Here is a 15,577-nt window from a genome sequence, read left to right as displayed (position 1 = left end):
GAGATACAGGAACACAGAGCCGGGACCCCTCCTTAGAAACAGGACTTGGGGCCGGGTCTCTACACAGAGTCAGGACCCTTCCTAGGGAGCAGGAGGTAGGGCCAGGACTTGTACACAGAATATAGAGAGACAGTTCCCAACACAAGGTAGCAGCAAACAGCCAGTCCTACCCAGCAAAGGCACAGACATAGAGACAGTTCCAAATAATGATAGACAGTTTCTTATCTAGACACAGCAAGGCTCCAGTCTTGCTCTGGCAATAGAACTTGACGGCAATTCAGGCAAAGGGGGAAGGGAACAGTCCAGCAAATGAAGCTGAACCCAGGAGCTAATTATGTATCCAGCTTGAAATGAGAATCAGGTGCCTCAATTAGAGCACCTAACAGAACAAGGGAAAACCAGAAAACCTGGAATAAGGAACAATGGATCAGAATGCGGACTTCACGGACCAGACCATGACACTTCATGATTTTTATAAATAATCTGGATGAGAGACGGATAGCTTAGTAAATTTGCTGATGACACAAAGGTTGGGGTGTTGTGGGTAGTGTGGAGGGCATTTCAGAGATTACAGCAGGACATCGATAGGCTGCAAAACTGGGCTGAGAAGTGGCAGGTGGAGTTCAGCCCAGATAAGTGTGAAGTGGTTCATTTTGGTAGGACAAATATGATGGCAGAATATGCTATTAATGGTAAGACTCTTGGCTGTGTGGAGGATCAGAGGGATCTTGGGAACCAAGTCCATAGGACGCTCAAAGCTGCTACATAGGTTGACTCTGTGGTTAAGAAGGTGTATTGGCCTTCATCAATCGTGGGATTGAGTGCAATTGTTATGGTCGGGTCCGGAGCCCACATTCCAGGTCTTGATCCGGTCCGCGGACTCCGGACTCTGGGTCTTGTAGCCATCCCTCCTTTCACCCTTGAGCCCATTTAGTCACACCTGTGGATCATCGTGTTTGTTGGGGCTCAAGAAGGCGCACCTGATGCCCATCAGCTGGCGGTGTATATAGGGGGCTCTGGGACTGAGTGGAGTTGGATGTCCTGCTCCTCTGGTCTCTCTGGCTTGGAGTTCCCTTCCTATCTCTTGCCTTCATTGGGCAAGCCTGGCTGGACTGCCATTGCCTGGTGGGGGACTCTGCCCCTTTCCATCCCTCGCTGCTGATGGGTTGTGCCATGCAACCTACCCAGGTGCCCCTTGACCTGCTCAGGCCCCCATGTTCCTGCCTGGGAGGTCTGGGCCCTGCCTAGGAGTTATGTGGCCTGCTCAGAGGTCTCTGCCCCTACGTATCCCTTGCTGATGACGGGTTGTGCCCCGCTACCTAACCAGGTGTCCCATGACCTGCTCAGGCCCCTGTGTTCCTGCCTGGGAGGACTGGGCCTTGCCCAGGAGTTATGTGGCCCTCCCAGTGAACTCCGGGATCCTGCCTTGCCTGCCTGAACTCTAAGACTCTCCCAGAACCCCAGAATCACCTTGAATGTCCTGTTCCTCACGCACACCACAGTCACCACATCTTGTCTATCATTTAGTTGTTCCTGTCCTGCCCCTAGTACTTCAGTGCCTACATCCTGCACTTGGGTCCAGCCTCCTGTCCCCTTATGACAGCAATAGCCGAGAGGTAATGTTGCAGGACCCTGGTCAGAGCCCACTTGGAGTACTGTGCTCAGTTCTGGCCTCACCAGAACTTGCCTCGATGTGGAAGGATGTGGAAGCCATAGAAAAGGTGCAGAAGAGATTTACAAGGATATTACCTAGATTGGGGAGCATGCCTTACAAGAATAGGTTGAGTGAACTTAGCCTTTTCTCCTTAGGGCGATGGAGAATGAGAGATGATCTGATAGAGGTGTATAAGATGATGAGAAGCATTGATCGTGTGGAGTGTCAGAGGCTTTTCCCCAGGGCTGAAATGGCTAGCACGAGAGGGCATAATTTTAAGGTGCTTGGAAGTAGGTACAGAGGAGATGTCAGGGGTAAGTTTTTTTTACACAGAGTGGTGAGTGCGTGGAATGGGCTGCCGGCGATAGTGGTGGAGGCGGATACAACCGGGTCTTTTAAAAGATTCCTGGATAGGTACACGGAGCTTAGAAAAATAGAGGGCTATGGGTACCCTTAGGTAATTTCTAAAGTACTTGTTCGGCACAGCATTGTGGGCCGAGGGGTCTGTATTGTGCTGTAGGCTTTCTATGTTTCTATAACAGGATAAATTCAGGCGTGGGTGCCGAAGGCTGAGGGGACTCAGCTACCAGTTCATGTACTAATTCCTTCTGGTCTCTTTGACGCTCGTTCAGAAATAAAGCATTTCCACTTGGCAATTAAACTCTGTTGTACACGCCCTACCTTATGGGCGTGTGTGTCAGAGGGGAAGATCAGGGTGGAGAAAGACGAGAAACACAGTCTGTATTTAAGTCTCCAGTAGCATGCAAGAAGTTGTTTGTCAAACGCAGTGTATCTAGTGGCAGCCAGCAGAAAGCGTTCGGAGCCAGAAACCCGGGCACATATTCCATCCTCCTTACTTCTGCTACAGGCTCCAGACAGACACAAGTTTCTTTAACAGAAACTTGCTGTTGAAAGGGGAGGCCCTCTCAACAGGCATCAGGCCTCCCTCGCAGCTCCAACAGCTGATTGTCGCTCGGGCCCCATACAAAAGTAAATTTCTTTCTAATCACAGCGTTCAGGTTTCGGGGGTGGTTGTCGAACGGAGTGTAATGTGCCGCCAGTCTCCCAGAAGTCCGACAAAGCGTTGGGCTTCATGTGCAGTCATTCGGGGGTGCTATATCTCTTCCAACCTTGTCGGGAATTATCCTGTCGCCCTTAGTCCATAGTACTCCCAGAAAATTACAGTTGTAGCAGGGCCTTGTGCTTCATCGGTATTAATTTCCCAGCCGCTCGATTGCCTGTGATCGATCAAAGCATTAAGAACTTCCGAAATCTCTTCAGAGGATGTACATGGTCTATATAGTGGGCTACTTTCCCGCTGGGGAAGAGGACACATTCATGCAAATCCCGTGCCACCACACTATAAAAAACAATAGGACTGTGGACATAACCCCGTGGAAGCCGTATAAAAGTACACCGACGCCTTTCCATGTGATCTTGGGACCGCTCCGCAATGGAGGACTGAGAAGAAAGCATTTGCCAAAACAATAACAGCAGCATAGTAACTGTCAGTCCCGCTAGAAAGGCACTCAGTCAGGGTCTACAGGCCTGGTATGGCCAGTGGAGGGACAAACCGATTTTATTGAATTGACTTTATTTCTTACATCCTTCACATATATGAGGAGTAAAAATCTTTACGTAACAATCAGAGTAATTTATAATAATTTAAAATAAACAGAACAGTCAATGTAATATAGAGTACATTCAAATCAGCGTGAGTTAATCGGTCTGGCGATAATTAATGGTCATTCGCCATCAGGTTTACAAACCGCCCAAAGGGAGCTATTATACAGGAATAAGGCAGAATGAGGACCGCCCCCCCCCCCAAAGTTTAGGAGGGACTCGACTGCACATCGATTTTTCTGATGCTCTCCCAAGATACAACGTTGCTTGGCAATTACTATTTACGATGGTGAGAGTTCCCATTTTTGCCAGAATGGACAGCTTCCTAATACCAATAGCAAATTTATCAAAGGGTGTCTTGGTAGAAGTCTCGTTAAAAAATCAGTTCCCAAAATGTGGAGATGAGCCCAGTACAAACCAAGGAGGTCCCTTGCCTGAAGCAAGACGGGCCTTTGTTCGTACACATCGTGACCGATCCCCATGTCCCTGAATACACATTCACTCCCTGGTATATAGATCCGGATTCCCACATAATAAGGTAACCTCGTAGGCTTTCCAAAATAAAACGAAGTAAGGCGTTTTATGTTTAATGAAACCCGTAACACCCTTAATTAAACTCCAAAACATAAATACAAAAGCGTGCTAAATATCTTTACGTAAAACGTCATCACATCACAGCTGACTGTTAAAGCGAAACCCCAACAATTACAGCAGAAGAGATCTTCAATTCACAGCAGTAGTTGTGAATTGCGTACATTTCTCCCAATTACGTCACCCTACACAGCAACCCCACCACAATTCACTACAACCAGCATCTTGAGCCTTTCTGAAGCTGGGACAAGCGCCCAGCTTGGGTCCTGTGTTCAATGGGTAGAGGAACCGCAAGCGTATCTGACTCGCCCAGAGGTGCGGTGACTCGCCCATTGTCATGTTAAGACGCCAGGGGCATGGCAAAGGGATACTCCAAATCTTGGTGGCTCGGTTGAAATATGTTCTGTTTCACCCCTCTTATCTATGATAAAAGCTTTTCTCTCCATTACGAAACGCAGATCGGGCCACCGTGAGAAGGAATGTAGGCCAGCAGGAGCCGAGGAGCGCTGCACGCCATGATGGGAGGTAGGAATGGGCGAAAAGGAACTGAATGTACTGAGGAGGGTGGAACGCTGCCGAGAGGCCGACCAGGTGGTCGTGGCCTCAGCAGTGAAATCACCCGGCATTCTCAACGGCTGCCGCGTACCAACTCTGCCACGGACTACTGCAGGTCCTCTTTTGGCGCAGTTCTGAGCACCAGCTTGGGGAACACTTAGGCCAACTCTCATCAGTCAGGTAAGTCCTCAGAACAGCCTTGAAAGGTCCACTTTGACATCGTCAAACCGTCGCTCAGGGACCTCAAAAGGTAACAATGGCGCCCGAGCGTGAACGTTAGTTTTTGCCTGCTGGCTCTCCTGTCACGCACCAGCTTTCTGAGGCCATGTTTACGGGCATTATAAGGTGAGGGCGTTAGGTTGATTCATCGCACAGGAGAGGAATCCCAGCTTCCCCGAATTTAATAACAGACAACCGCAAGCCCGTGACTGCTACTCGGTAAGCCCGGACCTCTGGGTCGGTAGTTAGGTCGGCTGCCATGCCGGCATAGTCAACTCCTATGCGTAGGAGCGGCTGACTGTGAGAGGCAATCGGCGACGTTGTAATAGAAAACGATAGAGACCGAGAAGCTCCCGGTCAAACGCGCTGTACTTCCTGCAGAGCTGCCGACTGAAGGCGATAGTCCAGAAGACTATCTTCAGCAATCAGTATTTATCGTGTTCGGGTGGGTGGTCTAGTAGCTGCACCACTCTCGCAGCCGTGGAGTTCCCGGGCGACATTACCACGTAGTAGAATTTGGTGTCGTCGGTGGTGATTTCTCGCAACGCAAAACCGGCCTCAACTTGTACAGTTCAAGTGACAGCATTTTGTCCTCAAAACTCCGGCACTTTCAAAGCAACCATTGAGGCCAACATGTTCAATAACTCTTGGAATCTAGAGCATCGACGTCACCAAAGTTGGTTTTGGCAAATAGAACGAAGTGAGGCGTTTTTGTTTAATGAAACCCGTAACGCATTTTATTGAACTCCAAAACCTAAACACAAAAGCACGCTAAAAATCTTTACGTAACAACGTCATGCCATCAGACCAGCCTCTTAAAGTGAACCCCCAACTCAATGTCAGTTATTGTGAATTATGTGCATTCCTCCCAATTACGTTACCCTACAACCTCAGCCCCTCTTCCCACCAGGGCAATTCACCGCTACTTATTGTCATGTGACCACCAATAGGTACTTATGGCCTCAGATCTCCTGGACGCTGGAAATAAGAGTTGGCGATGGGCTGGGTAAGCCGCCATCCAGGGTCCAGTTTGTTCAAGTCCGGTTATAGCTGAGGAACATTCTGCTTTTTGGTATTAACATTACAGCTCAGAGTAACCTGTCCCTTTGTCTGAGACTACAGCTCGATATTCAATATGATCACCTCCTCAAAACAAATCAATAAGCTTCAAAAACTTGGCCTCCTCGATTTCCTCACTTGCAGACGCCAGTTAATTCAGATTGGCATCAACGTACCCTCCATAATCTCCACCACAAAGCAGCGTGCTTAGCCCCCCTGCTGTATTCACTTTACACCTGTGACTGTGTGGCTAACCTCAGCTCCAATGCCACGTTTAAGTTTGCTAACGACACCACAGTCCTAGGCCAAATCCAATGCGGTGATGAATCAGGATTGGGGGGGGGGGGTGTTGAAATCTGTCTGAGTGGTGCCACAACAACAACCACTTACTCAATGTCAGCAAGACCAAGGAGCTGATCATTGACTTCAGGGAGAGGAAACTGGGGGTCTGTGAGCCAGTCCTCATCAGGGATCAAAGGTGGAAAGGGTAATCTACATTCCTCCAGTTGCCATTTCAGAGAACCTGCCCCAGGCCGAGCACATAAATGCAATTATGACAGTGCATCTGTTACTTTGAGTTTGCAAAGATTTGGCATGACATCTGAAACTATGGCAGACTTCTATGATATGTGCTGGAGAGTATATTGACTGGCTGCATCACAGTCTGGTACAGAGACACCAATGTCCTTGAACGGAAAATCCTACAAAGAGTAGCAGATTCAGCCCGGTCCATCCTGGGTAAAGCTCTCTCCACCATGAGCACATCTACATGGAGGTTATCACAGGAAAGCAGCATCCATCATCAGCAGTCCCCACTGCCCAGATCATGCTTTCTTCTCCCTACTGCCATCAGGAAGGAGGTGCAGAAGCCTCAGGACTCACACCATCAGGTCCAGGATCAGTTATTATACCTTCACCATCTGGCTCTTAAGCTATATGGGATAATTTCACTTGTGTTGCAATGAGGGCTGGAGTGGACCCAAGTGCAGGACACAGGCACGGAGATCAGGTTAGGATTCTTACGCAGATTTAAACATTGCAGAGCAACCAGGAGGGATCTTAACACGGAGTCTGGACACGGAGACGGACTTGGACTTGACTTGGACTCGGAGCCTGGACAAGGAGCCGGGATTCAAACCTTGGATGTGGAGCTGGGATCGAACCTTGGACATGGAGCTGAGACTCAAACCTTGGACATGGAGCCGGGATTCAAACCTTAGACATGGAGCCGGGACTCGGACTTATAATGACAAAACCAAACAACGACAGGTGATTCATATCTTGACTCGGAGGAGCAGCAAATGGCCTGCAATCCTCAGCTGGACACAAGACGACAGAATTCCCAAAGCAACAGAGTCCACTATTCTCAGCGGCCCGGAACGTGCATTGCCGCTCTGACTGGGGTGACGGTCCAGTACTGAGTAGTTGTAAGCCAGAGTTTTTATGTTGCCGGATTGGATGAGGATCAGGTGCCTGAATCAAGGAACCTGGTAGAACATGGGGAAAAGGAATTTAACTGAAATGAGGAATCAATGGACCGGACCGCGACAATACCCCCCCCCCCTCAATGGGAGCCTCCAGGCGACCCAACAGGCTTACCGGAATTTCAACGACCCAGGCGGGTGTGGGGGGCTGGTTTGGCAGGAGGAGACTCTGGTTAGTGAGAATTTGTAACACAGTGCTTGGCTGGACCGTTCTGTTGCAATGAGCGACTGGAGTGGACCCAAGTGCAGGACACAGACATGGAGATTGGGTTAGGATACTTACACAGATTTGAACGTTGCAGAGCAACCAGGAGGGAGCTGGACACAGAGACGGACTCGGATTTGACTTGGTCTCGGAGCCAGGACTCGGACAAAACCAAACAACGACAGACGATTCATATCTTGAATCGGAGGAGCGGCAAACGGCCTGCAATCCTCAGCTGGACACAAGACGACAGAATTCCCAAAGCAACTTACAGTCCACTATTCTCGGCAGCCCAGAACGTGCATTGCCGCTCTGGCTGAGGTGACGGTCCAGCACTGAGCATGTCATGGTCCAATCCATGGACTCCTCATTCCAGTTATTTCCTTTTCCCCGTGTTCCGTTGGACTCCTTGATTAAGGCACCTGATCTTCATCTCGAACCAGCAACATAAAAGGCTCCGGGTTACAACTACTCATTGCTGGACCCTCACCAGAAGCCAGTCTGGCGATCCACGGTGCAGGCTGCCGAGAACTCTGTACCATCCGCTGAGAATTGTGAACTCCAAGTTGCTTCGGTGCCTGTGACTGCTTAGTGAATTCACTCGTTTATGTATCCAGCTGAGTTGCCAACCATTTTGCTGCAACTCCGAGTCGGGATGTGAATCCTGTCGTTTTCATGTCCATCTGAGAATTGCTCATTGTAGCTGGTGCGGTATGCATGTTCCAAGCCGCTGGGAATAAGGGACCATCTTCTGAGCCCGCGTCCAGTCAAGTTCTGAGCCCAAGTCAAGTTCCTGCGTCGAGTCAAGTTCTGAGCCCAAGTCAAGTTCCTGGGGTCAAGTCGAGAGCCTGCAGTCCAGCTGAGTAGGTCCGGCCGTTTGCCACTACTCCGAGTTGGGTATTCTGTCTACTCGTGGTCCTAGTCCAAGTCCAGGCTCCAAGCCATGTTCCATTTCCAAGCTTCGTGTTCCAGTTCCAAGTTCTGTGTCTGAGTCAAGACCCAAGTTCCAAGTCAGAGTCAAGTCCGAGTCCAGGTGAAGTCCAGGTTTTACCAGCTTGTTATCCAACATTTACGTTCATGTTGACATTTTGTCCTTGCTCCCTGGCCTTCCTAGTAACTATCAATAAATGTGGTTCTGTTTATACTACCTCCGTGTCTGAGTCTTGCACTTGGATCCGCTCCCAATGCTCCCTTGTAACAGTACGGACCAGCCAAACAAAGACTCCAGCAACACAGACGCTGTCTTCGTTAACCAGAGTCCGAGTCGAGTCAAGTTCCAAGCCTGAGTCGAGTTGTGGGGTCAAATCTAGTTCCAAGCCTGAGTCAAGAGCCTGCAGTCCAGCTGAGTAGGTCCGGCCGTTTGTCGCTACTCCGAGTTGGATATTCTGTCTCCTCATGGTCCTAGTCCAAGTCCAGTTTCCGAGTTGTGACCAGTTAGGCTTCAAGCCGTGTTCCAGTTCCAAGCCCCGTGTTCCAGTTCCGAGTGTCAGGTCCGAGTCCAGGTGAAGTCCAGGTTTTACCGGTTTGTTATCCAAAGTTTACGTCCACGTTAACATTTAGTCCTGGCTCCCTGGTCTTCCTAGTAACTATCAATAAACAATAGTTCTGTTTATTCCTGCACTTGGGTCTGCTCCCAACGCTCCCTTGTAACTGAGTAGTTGTAAGCCGGAGTTTTTATGCTGTCGGTTCAGATGAGGATCAGGTGCCCTAATCAAGGAGCCCGGTAGAACATGGGGAAAAGGAAATTAACTGAAATGAGAAATCAACGGACTGGACCTTGACAACTTACCCCATCACTGAACTGTTACCACAACCTAAGGACCATCTTCAAGGGTTCTTCATCAAATGTTTTTGATAGTGTTGCTTCTTTTTCTATTTATTTATTCCTTTTTTCTTCTTTATGTATTTGCACACTTCTTTTTGGACTGTTATACACTGGTTGTCCACCATGTTGGTGTGGTCTTTCATTGATTCTATAATGGTCATTAGATTTATTGGGTATACCCAATAAATGAATCTCAGGGTTGTATATGGTGACATGCTGTGTGTACTTTGAATTCTGGGTCACACCAGGGTCACAGTGCTCATGGGGTATAACACATAAGTCTATACACCGGCAATTTTTTCCTTATCCAGCACTGCCTTCAGCAGGGACAGAAACTTTTCCCTTTGTCATGATTCCATCTGGTGATTCCCCATCTTGCTATTACCTTCTTAATTGGGCCTTAATCCCCTCGTCTGATTTCCAGTCATTCCTAGCTCCACTACTTACAGCACACCTGGTTCCCGTTAGTGAACATGGGATAAAACTCAGGCATCACAGCCATGCTTTGCCAGTTCGTTGGTCCACTTTAGTGTGAGTGAACCTTGTTTCCTGATTCCTTGAGACTGTCAGTTCTAAGCTCTGCATCATTTCCTGGATACTCTACGTAAACCTTGTCTCTGTGTAAAGACTCTCCTGGTGCTAACGCCTCATGACTCTGCCTCAGCGCCTGTGTCCTGCACTTGAGTTCGTCCTGAGCCTCGTCCTTGAAACAGAACGAACTGGCCAAGAATGAACCCAGCGGGCACACCCCGTGCAACAGGTCCTAGCCAGCCAGGGCCACCCACGACCAACTGCTCAGAGAGGTTACAGAAAACCTTCGTGTGCTGTCCATGAATGTGAGGAAGGTCAGTGAGCAGGTTGACGGGGTATCCACTTCCCTTACTCTGCCCTTCCAAGAACCCCGACTGACCAAACCACACAGCCTGGGATGTCTACGCCCCTTGGATGGGCAACACAATCCCTCGGGAGCCGTACGTACCTGAACCAGAACCCTACGCTGGGGACCTAGGGAAGTACCGGGCCTTCTTATTACATGCTGTTTGGTCTTTGAGCAACAGCCACGTACATGCATCATGGGGCTGCCGAGCATGGGCCACCGCGGCCTAGGACAACTGACCAGAGGTCTGTTCCTCCTTCCCCTCCTTCATTTCCAAAATGAGGAAGGTCCTTGAACAGCCCATTTGCGGTAAGGATGCTGGTAAGCGCTTACTAACTCTCTGCCAGGGTTCGTGGAGCATCACAAAGTACTCCATCGAGTTCTGAACATTAGCGGCCGACTCTGGGTGGAATGATAAGGCACTACGGGAAGTGTCCAACAGGGCCTCTCAGATAAGATAAAAGATGAACTGGGAGCGAGGGATGTCACGGACAGCCCGGACTCTCTGATCTCTCTAGCCACCAGGCTAGATAATTGACTTCAAGAGCATCTGAGAGAAAAGACCAGTCGCCCCGCTCCTCAGGTCAGCCCATATCCTACCTTACCATCTTCAGCCAGCCTCCCTTCCCCAGCCGCTCCAAGTATAGCTCCTGCCCACTACCATCCCCACTACCCTGGGGGAGAAGCCGATGCAGCTGGGACGGAACCGTCTCTCTCCTGCCAAACGACTTCGGAGGCGGAGAGCTGGGGATTGTTACTATTGCAGCCAGTGGGAGATTACCAGGATACCTGTCCTCTGTGGCCAAAAGGGAGGGCTCACCAGTAGAAAGGGGGATCCTGGTGAGCTGGATGACACTCCCTTCAGTCCCCCAGACCTGGATGCAGATCAACAACAGTCCCTGTCCCTATCCGGTGCCAAGGGAAATCTGCTGGACGAAGACATAGCCTCCCCAGCCAGAATACATTGGGAGCCAATAACCTCCTCTGGAGGCCTCCCCGGTGGGCGCCGGTTTCTTCTCTGTAGAGAAGAAGGATGGGTTGCTTCATCCCTGTATTGATTACCGAGGCCTAAACAATATACAGTAACAGTTAAAAATAAGTACCCACTAGCCCTCATTAACTCGGCATTTGAACCACTTCACGCAGCCACCATCTTCACGAAATTGGACCTTCGTAGTGTCTAGCATTGAGTCAGGATGAGGGAGGGAGACGAGTGGAAGACAACCTTTAATACACCTTTGGGCCACTTTGACTACTTAGTCCTGCCATTTGGCCTCACCAATGCCTCTGATGTTTTTCAAGCCCTAATCAATGATGTGCTGAGGGACTTTATTAATTGCTTCATGTTTGTCAACCTAGATAATATCATATCTTCCAGCAGCCCCCAGAAACACATTCACCACATCGTCGAGAGCGGGCAGGTGAGGGCAGATCTCGGGAAGATCCGGGCGGTGGAAGAATGGCCCAGTCCCATGACCCGCAATCAATTTCAGCGGTTCTTGGGGTTTGCAAACTTTTATCACTAATTTATCAGGGATTACAGTCAGGTGTGGCGCCCTTTACCCGACTGACCTCGCCTGCAACAACTTTTTGTTGAGACTCTGAGGCTGATTCGGCATTCACTGACCTGACACAACCGCTCCCATCCTGGTCCAACCGACCACTCCCATCAATTCATTGTTGAGGTTCATGCCTCTGAATCTAAGGTAGGAGTAGTCCTGTCCCAACGATCAAGTCCAGACTAAAAGCTTCATCCCTGTGTCTTCTTTTCTCGTGACTGTCCCCTGCCGAGTGGAATTATGACATGGGGAATCGGGAACTCCTGGCATTCAAGCTAGCTTTGGAGGAGCGGAGGCACTAGCTGGAGGGGGCGGAATACCTGTTTATTGTTTGGACTGACCATAAGAACCTGGGATATATTCAGACCACCAGGTCCATTGGGCATTATTTTTTGGACGGTTCAAGTTTTCTTTCACATACCGTCCAGGGTCCAAGAACGGGAAGCCGGACGCGCTCTCCCGCCAATATGACTCCAAAGAGGACACTTCCAGCCCAGGGACTATCCTCCCGCCAGCCTGTGTGGTGGCATCCCTCACCTGGGAGATTGAGTCCATAGTAAAGGAAATCCAACGGGATGACCCTGACCCCGGCAACAGACCTGCCGATTGCCTTTTTCTGCCTGATTCCATCAGATCTCAGGTTCTCCAGTGGGGGCACACATCTTGGTTTGCCTGCCACCCCAGGAGTGATTGGACCCTGGCTCTCCTGAAAAGATACTTTTGGTGGCCTTCCGTGGAGGCGGATACTTGTTCCTATGTCTCTACATGTTCCATCTGTGCCCGGAGCACATTGCCCTAGATTGCGTCACTGGTCTACCCCCTTCACACGCAAACACCACCATACTCACCATGGTAGACCGGTTCTCCAAGACAGTGCACTTTGTAGCCCTCCCTAAACTCCCTTCTGCTCAGGAAACCACAGAGCTTCTCATCCGCCTCCACGGAATCGCAGCAGACGTTGTCTCCGATCGAGGTCCCCAATTCATCTTGCAGGTATGGAAGGCCTTCTGTCAGGCCTTATGTGTATCGGTCAGCCTGTCATCCGGCTTCCACCCCCAGATGAACGGGCAAATGGAACGGGTCAACCAAGACTTGGAGGCGACACTACATTGCATTACAACCAACAACCTGTCTACCTGGAGTGACCACCTCGCATGGGTAGAGTACGCCCACAACTCTCTGGTTAGCACTGCCATCGGAAGGTCTCCCTTGGGTACCAACCCCCACTGTTCCCTGTGCAAGAAGAGGAGATTGCAGTGCCGTCCGTTCAGGCCCATGTTGATCGGTGCCACAAGGTTTGGGAGGACACACGCACGGTCCTGCTCAGATCAGCTGATGGCAACAGGAGGATTGCTGATCAACACTGGACTCCTGCGCCTGAGTATCAACCGGGGCAGATGGTGTGGCTTTCATCTAAAGGCATCCCTCTCAAAAACAAGCCTAAGAAACTCCCTCCTCGCTTCCTGGGACCGTTCAAGGTCGAAGGTGTCCTCAACCCCACAGCAGTCTATCAAGCTCTGTGCACATCCACCTACTTATCATGTTTCCCAATTAAAACCGCTTTCCATCAGCCCCTTGTGTCGTCCAACCGAAACCCCTCCACCCGCCCGGATCATCGACAACCATCTGGCATACACTATCCAGCAGCTACCAGATGTGCACTGTTGGGGCAGGGGTCTCCAATACCTGTTCGACTGGGAAGGGTACGGCCCAGAGGAGCGTCCCTGGGTTCCCCACTCTTTCATCCTGGACCCTCTCCTCATCCAAGATTTCCATCGGGACCATCCAGACAACCCAGGAGGATCGCCTGGAGGTTTCCATTGGGGTGGCAATTCCCCATCTTGCTATACCCTCGTCTGATTTCCAGTCATTCCCAGCTCCACTAATTACAGCAAACCTGGTTCGCATTAACGAACATGGGATAAAACTCGGGCATCACAGCCACGCTTTGCCAGTTCGTTGGTCGACTCTAGTGTGAGTAAACCTCATTTCCTGATTCCTTGGGATTGGCAGTTCTGAGCTCCGCATCATTTCCTGGATACTCTACGTAAACCTTGTCTCCATGTAAAGTCTCTCCTGGATACCAGTTCCCCGTTCGCGCCGGTGCTAACGCCTCACGACTCTGCCTCCGTGCCTGTGTCCTGCACTTGGGCTCGTCCTCAGCCTCGTGCCTCGTCCTTGCAACACCCTTCTACTACGACGGGAAGAGGGGCTTCTGATTCCGACTGTCGAGGCAGAGTCATCGGCTGTTTTGAGGTAATCCTAGTTCCATTGCTGCTGAGATTTAAACGCAGCTCTAACCTGGACCTGGTCTCAATTTACATCTGACCCTTCAAGTTGGGCCAATAGACTGTAGACTGCTACTCTCTGCAACAGTCCAACACTCAGCTAACAGAGCCAACAAGATGCCTCTCCATTCCACCAATCGTGTGTGTGTGGGGGGGGGGAGGGGACAGACAGCCTCGGGGTTGTTACAGGTAGTATTATAAATGGCAGATTGGGCTACCTATCGAGGAGGCGTGAAATAACCTGGGAGGGTGGGGAGAATCCATGGTCTGGGAGACGCATCCCAGAGGAACAGGGTCGCGTATTGAGTATGGACAGCTCGTATGACCACAACCCACAGCTCCGTCAGCCTGAGCGGCCGCAATTCACCCAGCACCAGTGGGTCCCTGGTTAATAACCACAAATGAATCAATTCATGCGCATTTTTTTAAAAAAAACAGTTGGGAGTCTCCTAAATTCCATAGGCGGGTGAGCCGGCCGGTCAAGGACTCCCCAGTCGCGGACACTGCTGCTGGGCTAAATCCTGTAACTCGGTGGTCACGGATACTGATAGGGACGGCTGCTGGAGTTTGATGTTCTACGTCAGCTCCGCGTTCCTGTTTAACTTATACATGCCGGAGAGTCGTAGCTAGATTGCATTACTTTCGTCCCCATCGAATCATCATCATACCAGATACCCCCGTCAACCACGGCGGGATGCTCTCTTGCCACGCCCACGGGACTTCACTTAGTAAACTGTTCTGGGAACTCAAAGACCAACTCGTGCTGCAGTCGCTTGTTTTCCCTCAGATAGCTCAACTTTTTCAATACTCAACAGCAGCGATACAGACATAAAAACCCACCCTAACTGAGGCAGAGAATCCCTCTTAGTGGGAAAAGCTAGGTGCTTAAGGCATTGTGATATTACACACGGAAGCGTAACGTCAGATAATTCAGCTTTCTCCCAACATCTGCGAGAACCCCATTTACTCAGAACAGCGATCCAAACCCCCCCAGTTATCCATCCAACTGGGGGCCTAATAAGTCTCGGTACAGGTCACTCGACTTGCTTGTCAACCTCCACACTTTCTTGTACCCTACTCGCAGTGCCAAAGTGTAATGAGTTGGGTTAATCACAATAAACATTTCGGTTGCCCAGAAAATATGGTAATAAGTGTATAAGCAGAACCAAGTAACTTAAGCCTAAGTTATTATGACAATAGAAAATACAAATAAACCACACAAAATATGATGTAGTGGGTCACAATGTTTTCCAAAGATTTCTGGGCTCTCAGTTCTCAGTCAACAGGTGCTTGTTGCTGTTGTCGGAGGAACTTTAATTTCTGACTCAACCTGTAAAACCACCTGTTGGGCACAGCCTTCATCTCAATCTGCAGCCCCAGTTTGATCACAAATAAAATCCAAAACACAGCCTGATATATGCACAAGTTTCACAAGCATGAAGCAATGGTGAGACAGACAAGCTGTTTGATTTATTTTCTGTTCTCATACCATTAACTCAGTCTCATTTCTTTCAATCAAACAACATCTCTCTTATTAACACAGTGTTCCCCATACCCTCATAAATCTATTAAATATTTTAATGGTCACCCCTCGTTCATTAGTCCGCCAATGTCTAGATGCAACATTCCATGGACTTG

At 49.8% G+C, this 15,577-nt stretch overlaps 1 protein-coding gene across 1 annotated transcript in view; it reads left to right on the top strand.

The window, feature by feature from the left end:
* The window catches only part of LOC132400102 (putative PIP5K1A and PSMD4-like protein), a 155,967-nt gene that overhangs the window by 114,260 nt on the left and 26,130 nt on the right, over positions 1-15,577 (top strand). The window contains exons 17-18 of the mRNA XM_059981177.1: positions 11,452-11,513; positions 12,564-13,051. Coding sequence (XP_059837160.1) covers positions 11,452-11,513; positions 12,564-13,051 — 550 coding nt within the window. The remainder of the gene's footprint in view (positions 1-11,451; positions 11,514-12,563; positions 13,052-15,577) is intronic.

This window comes from Hypanus sabinus, chromosome 9 (genome assembly GCF_030144855.1).
Source record: "Hypanus sabinus isolate sHypSab1 chromosome 9, sHypSab1.hap1, whole genome shotgun sequence".
Classification (NCBI taxonomy): domain Eukaryota; kingdom Metazoa; phylum Chordata; class Chondrichthyes; order Myliobatiformes; family Dasyatidae; genus Hypanus; species Hypanus sabinus.
Note: the sequence above shows the minus strand (reverse complement) of the source record. Positions and strands in the feature narration are given on the sequence as shown.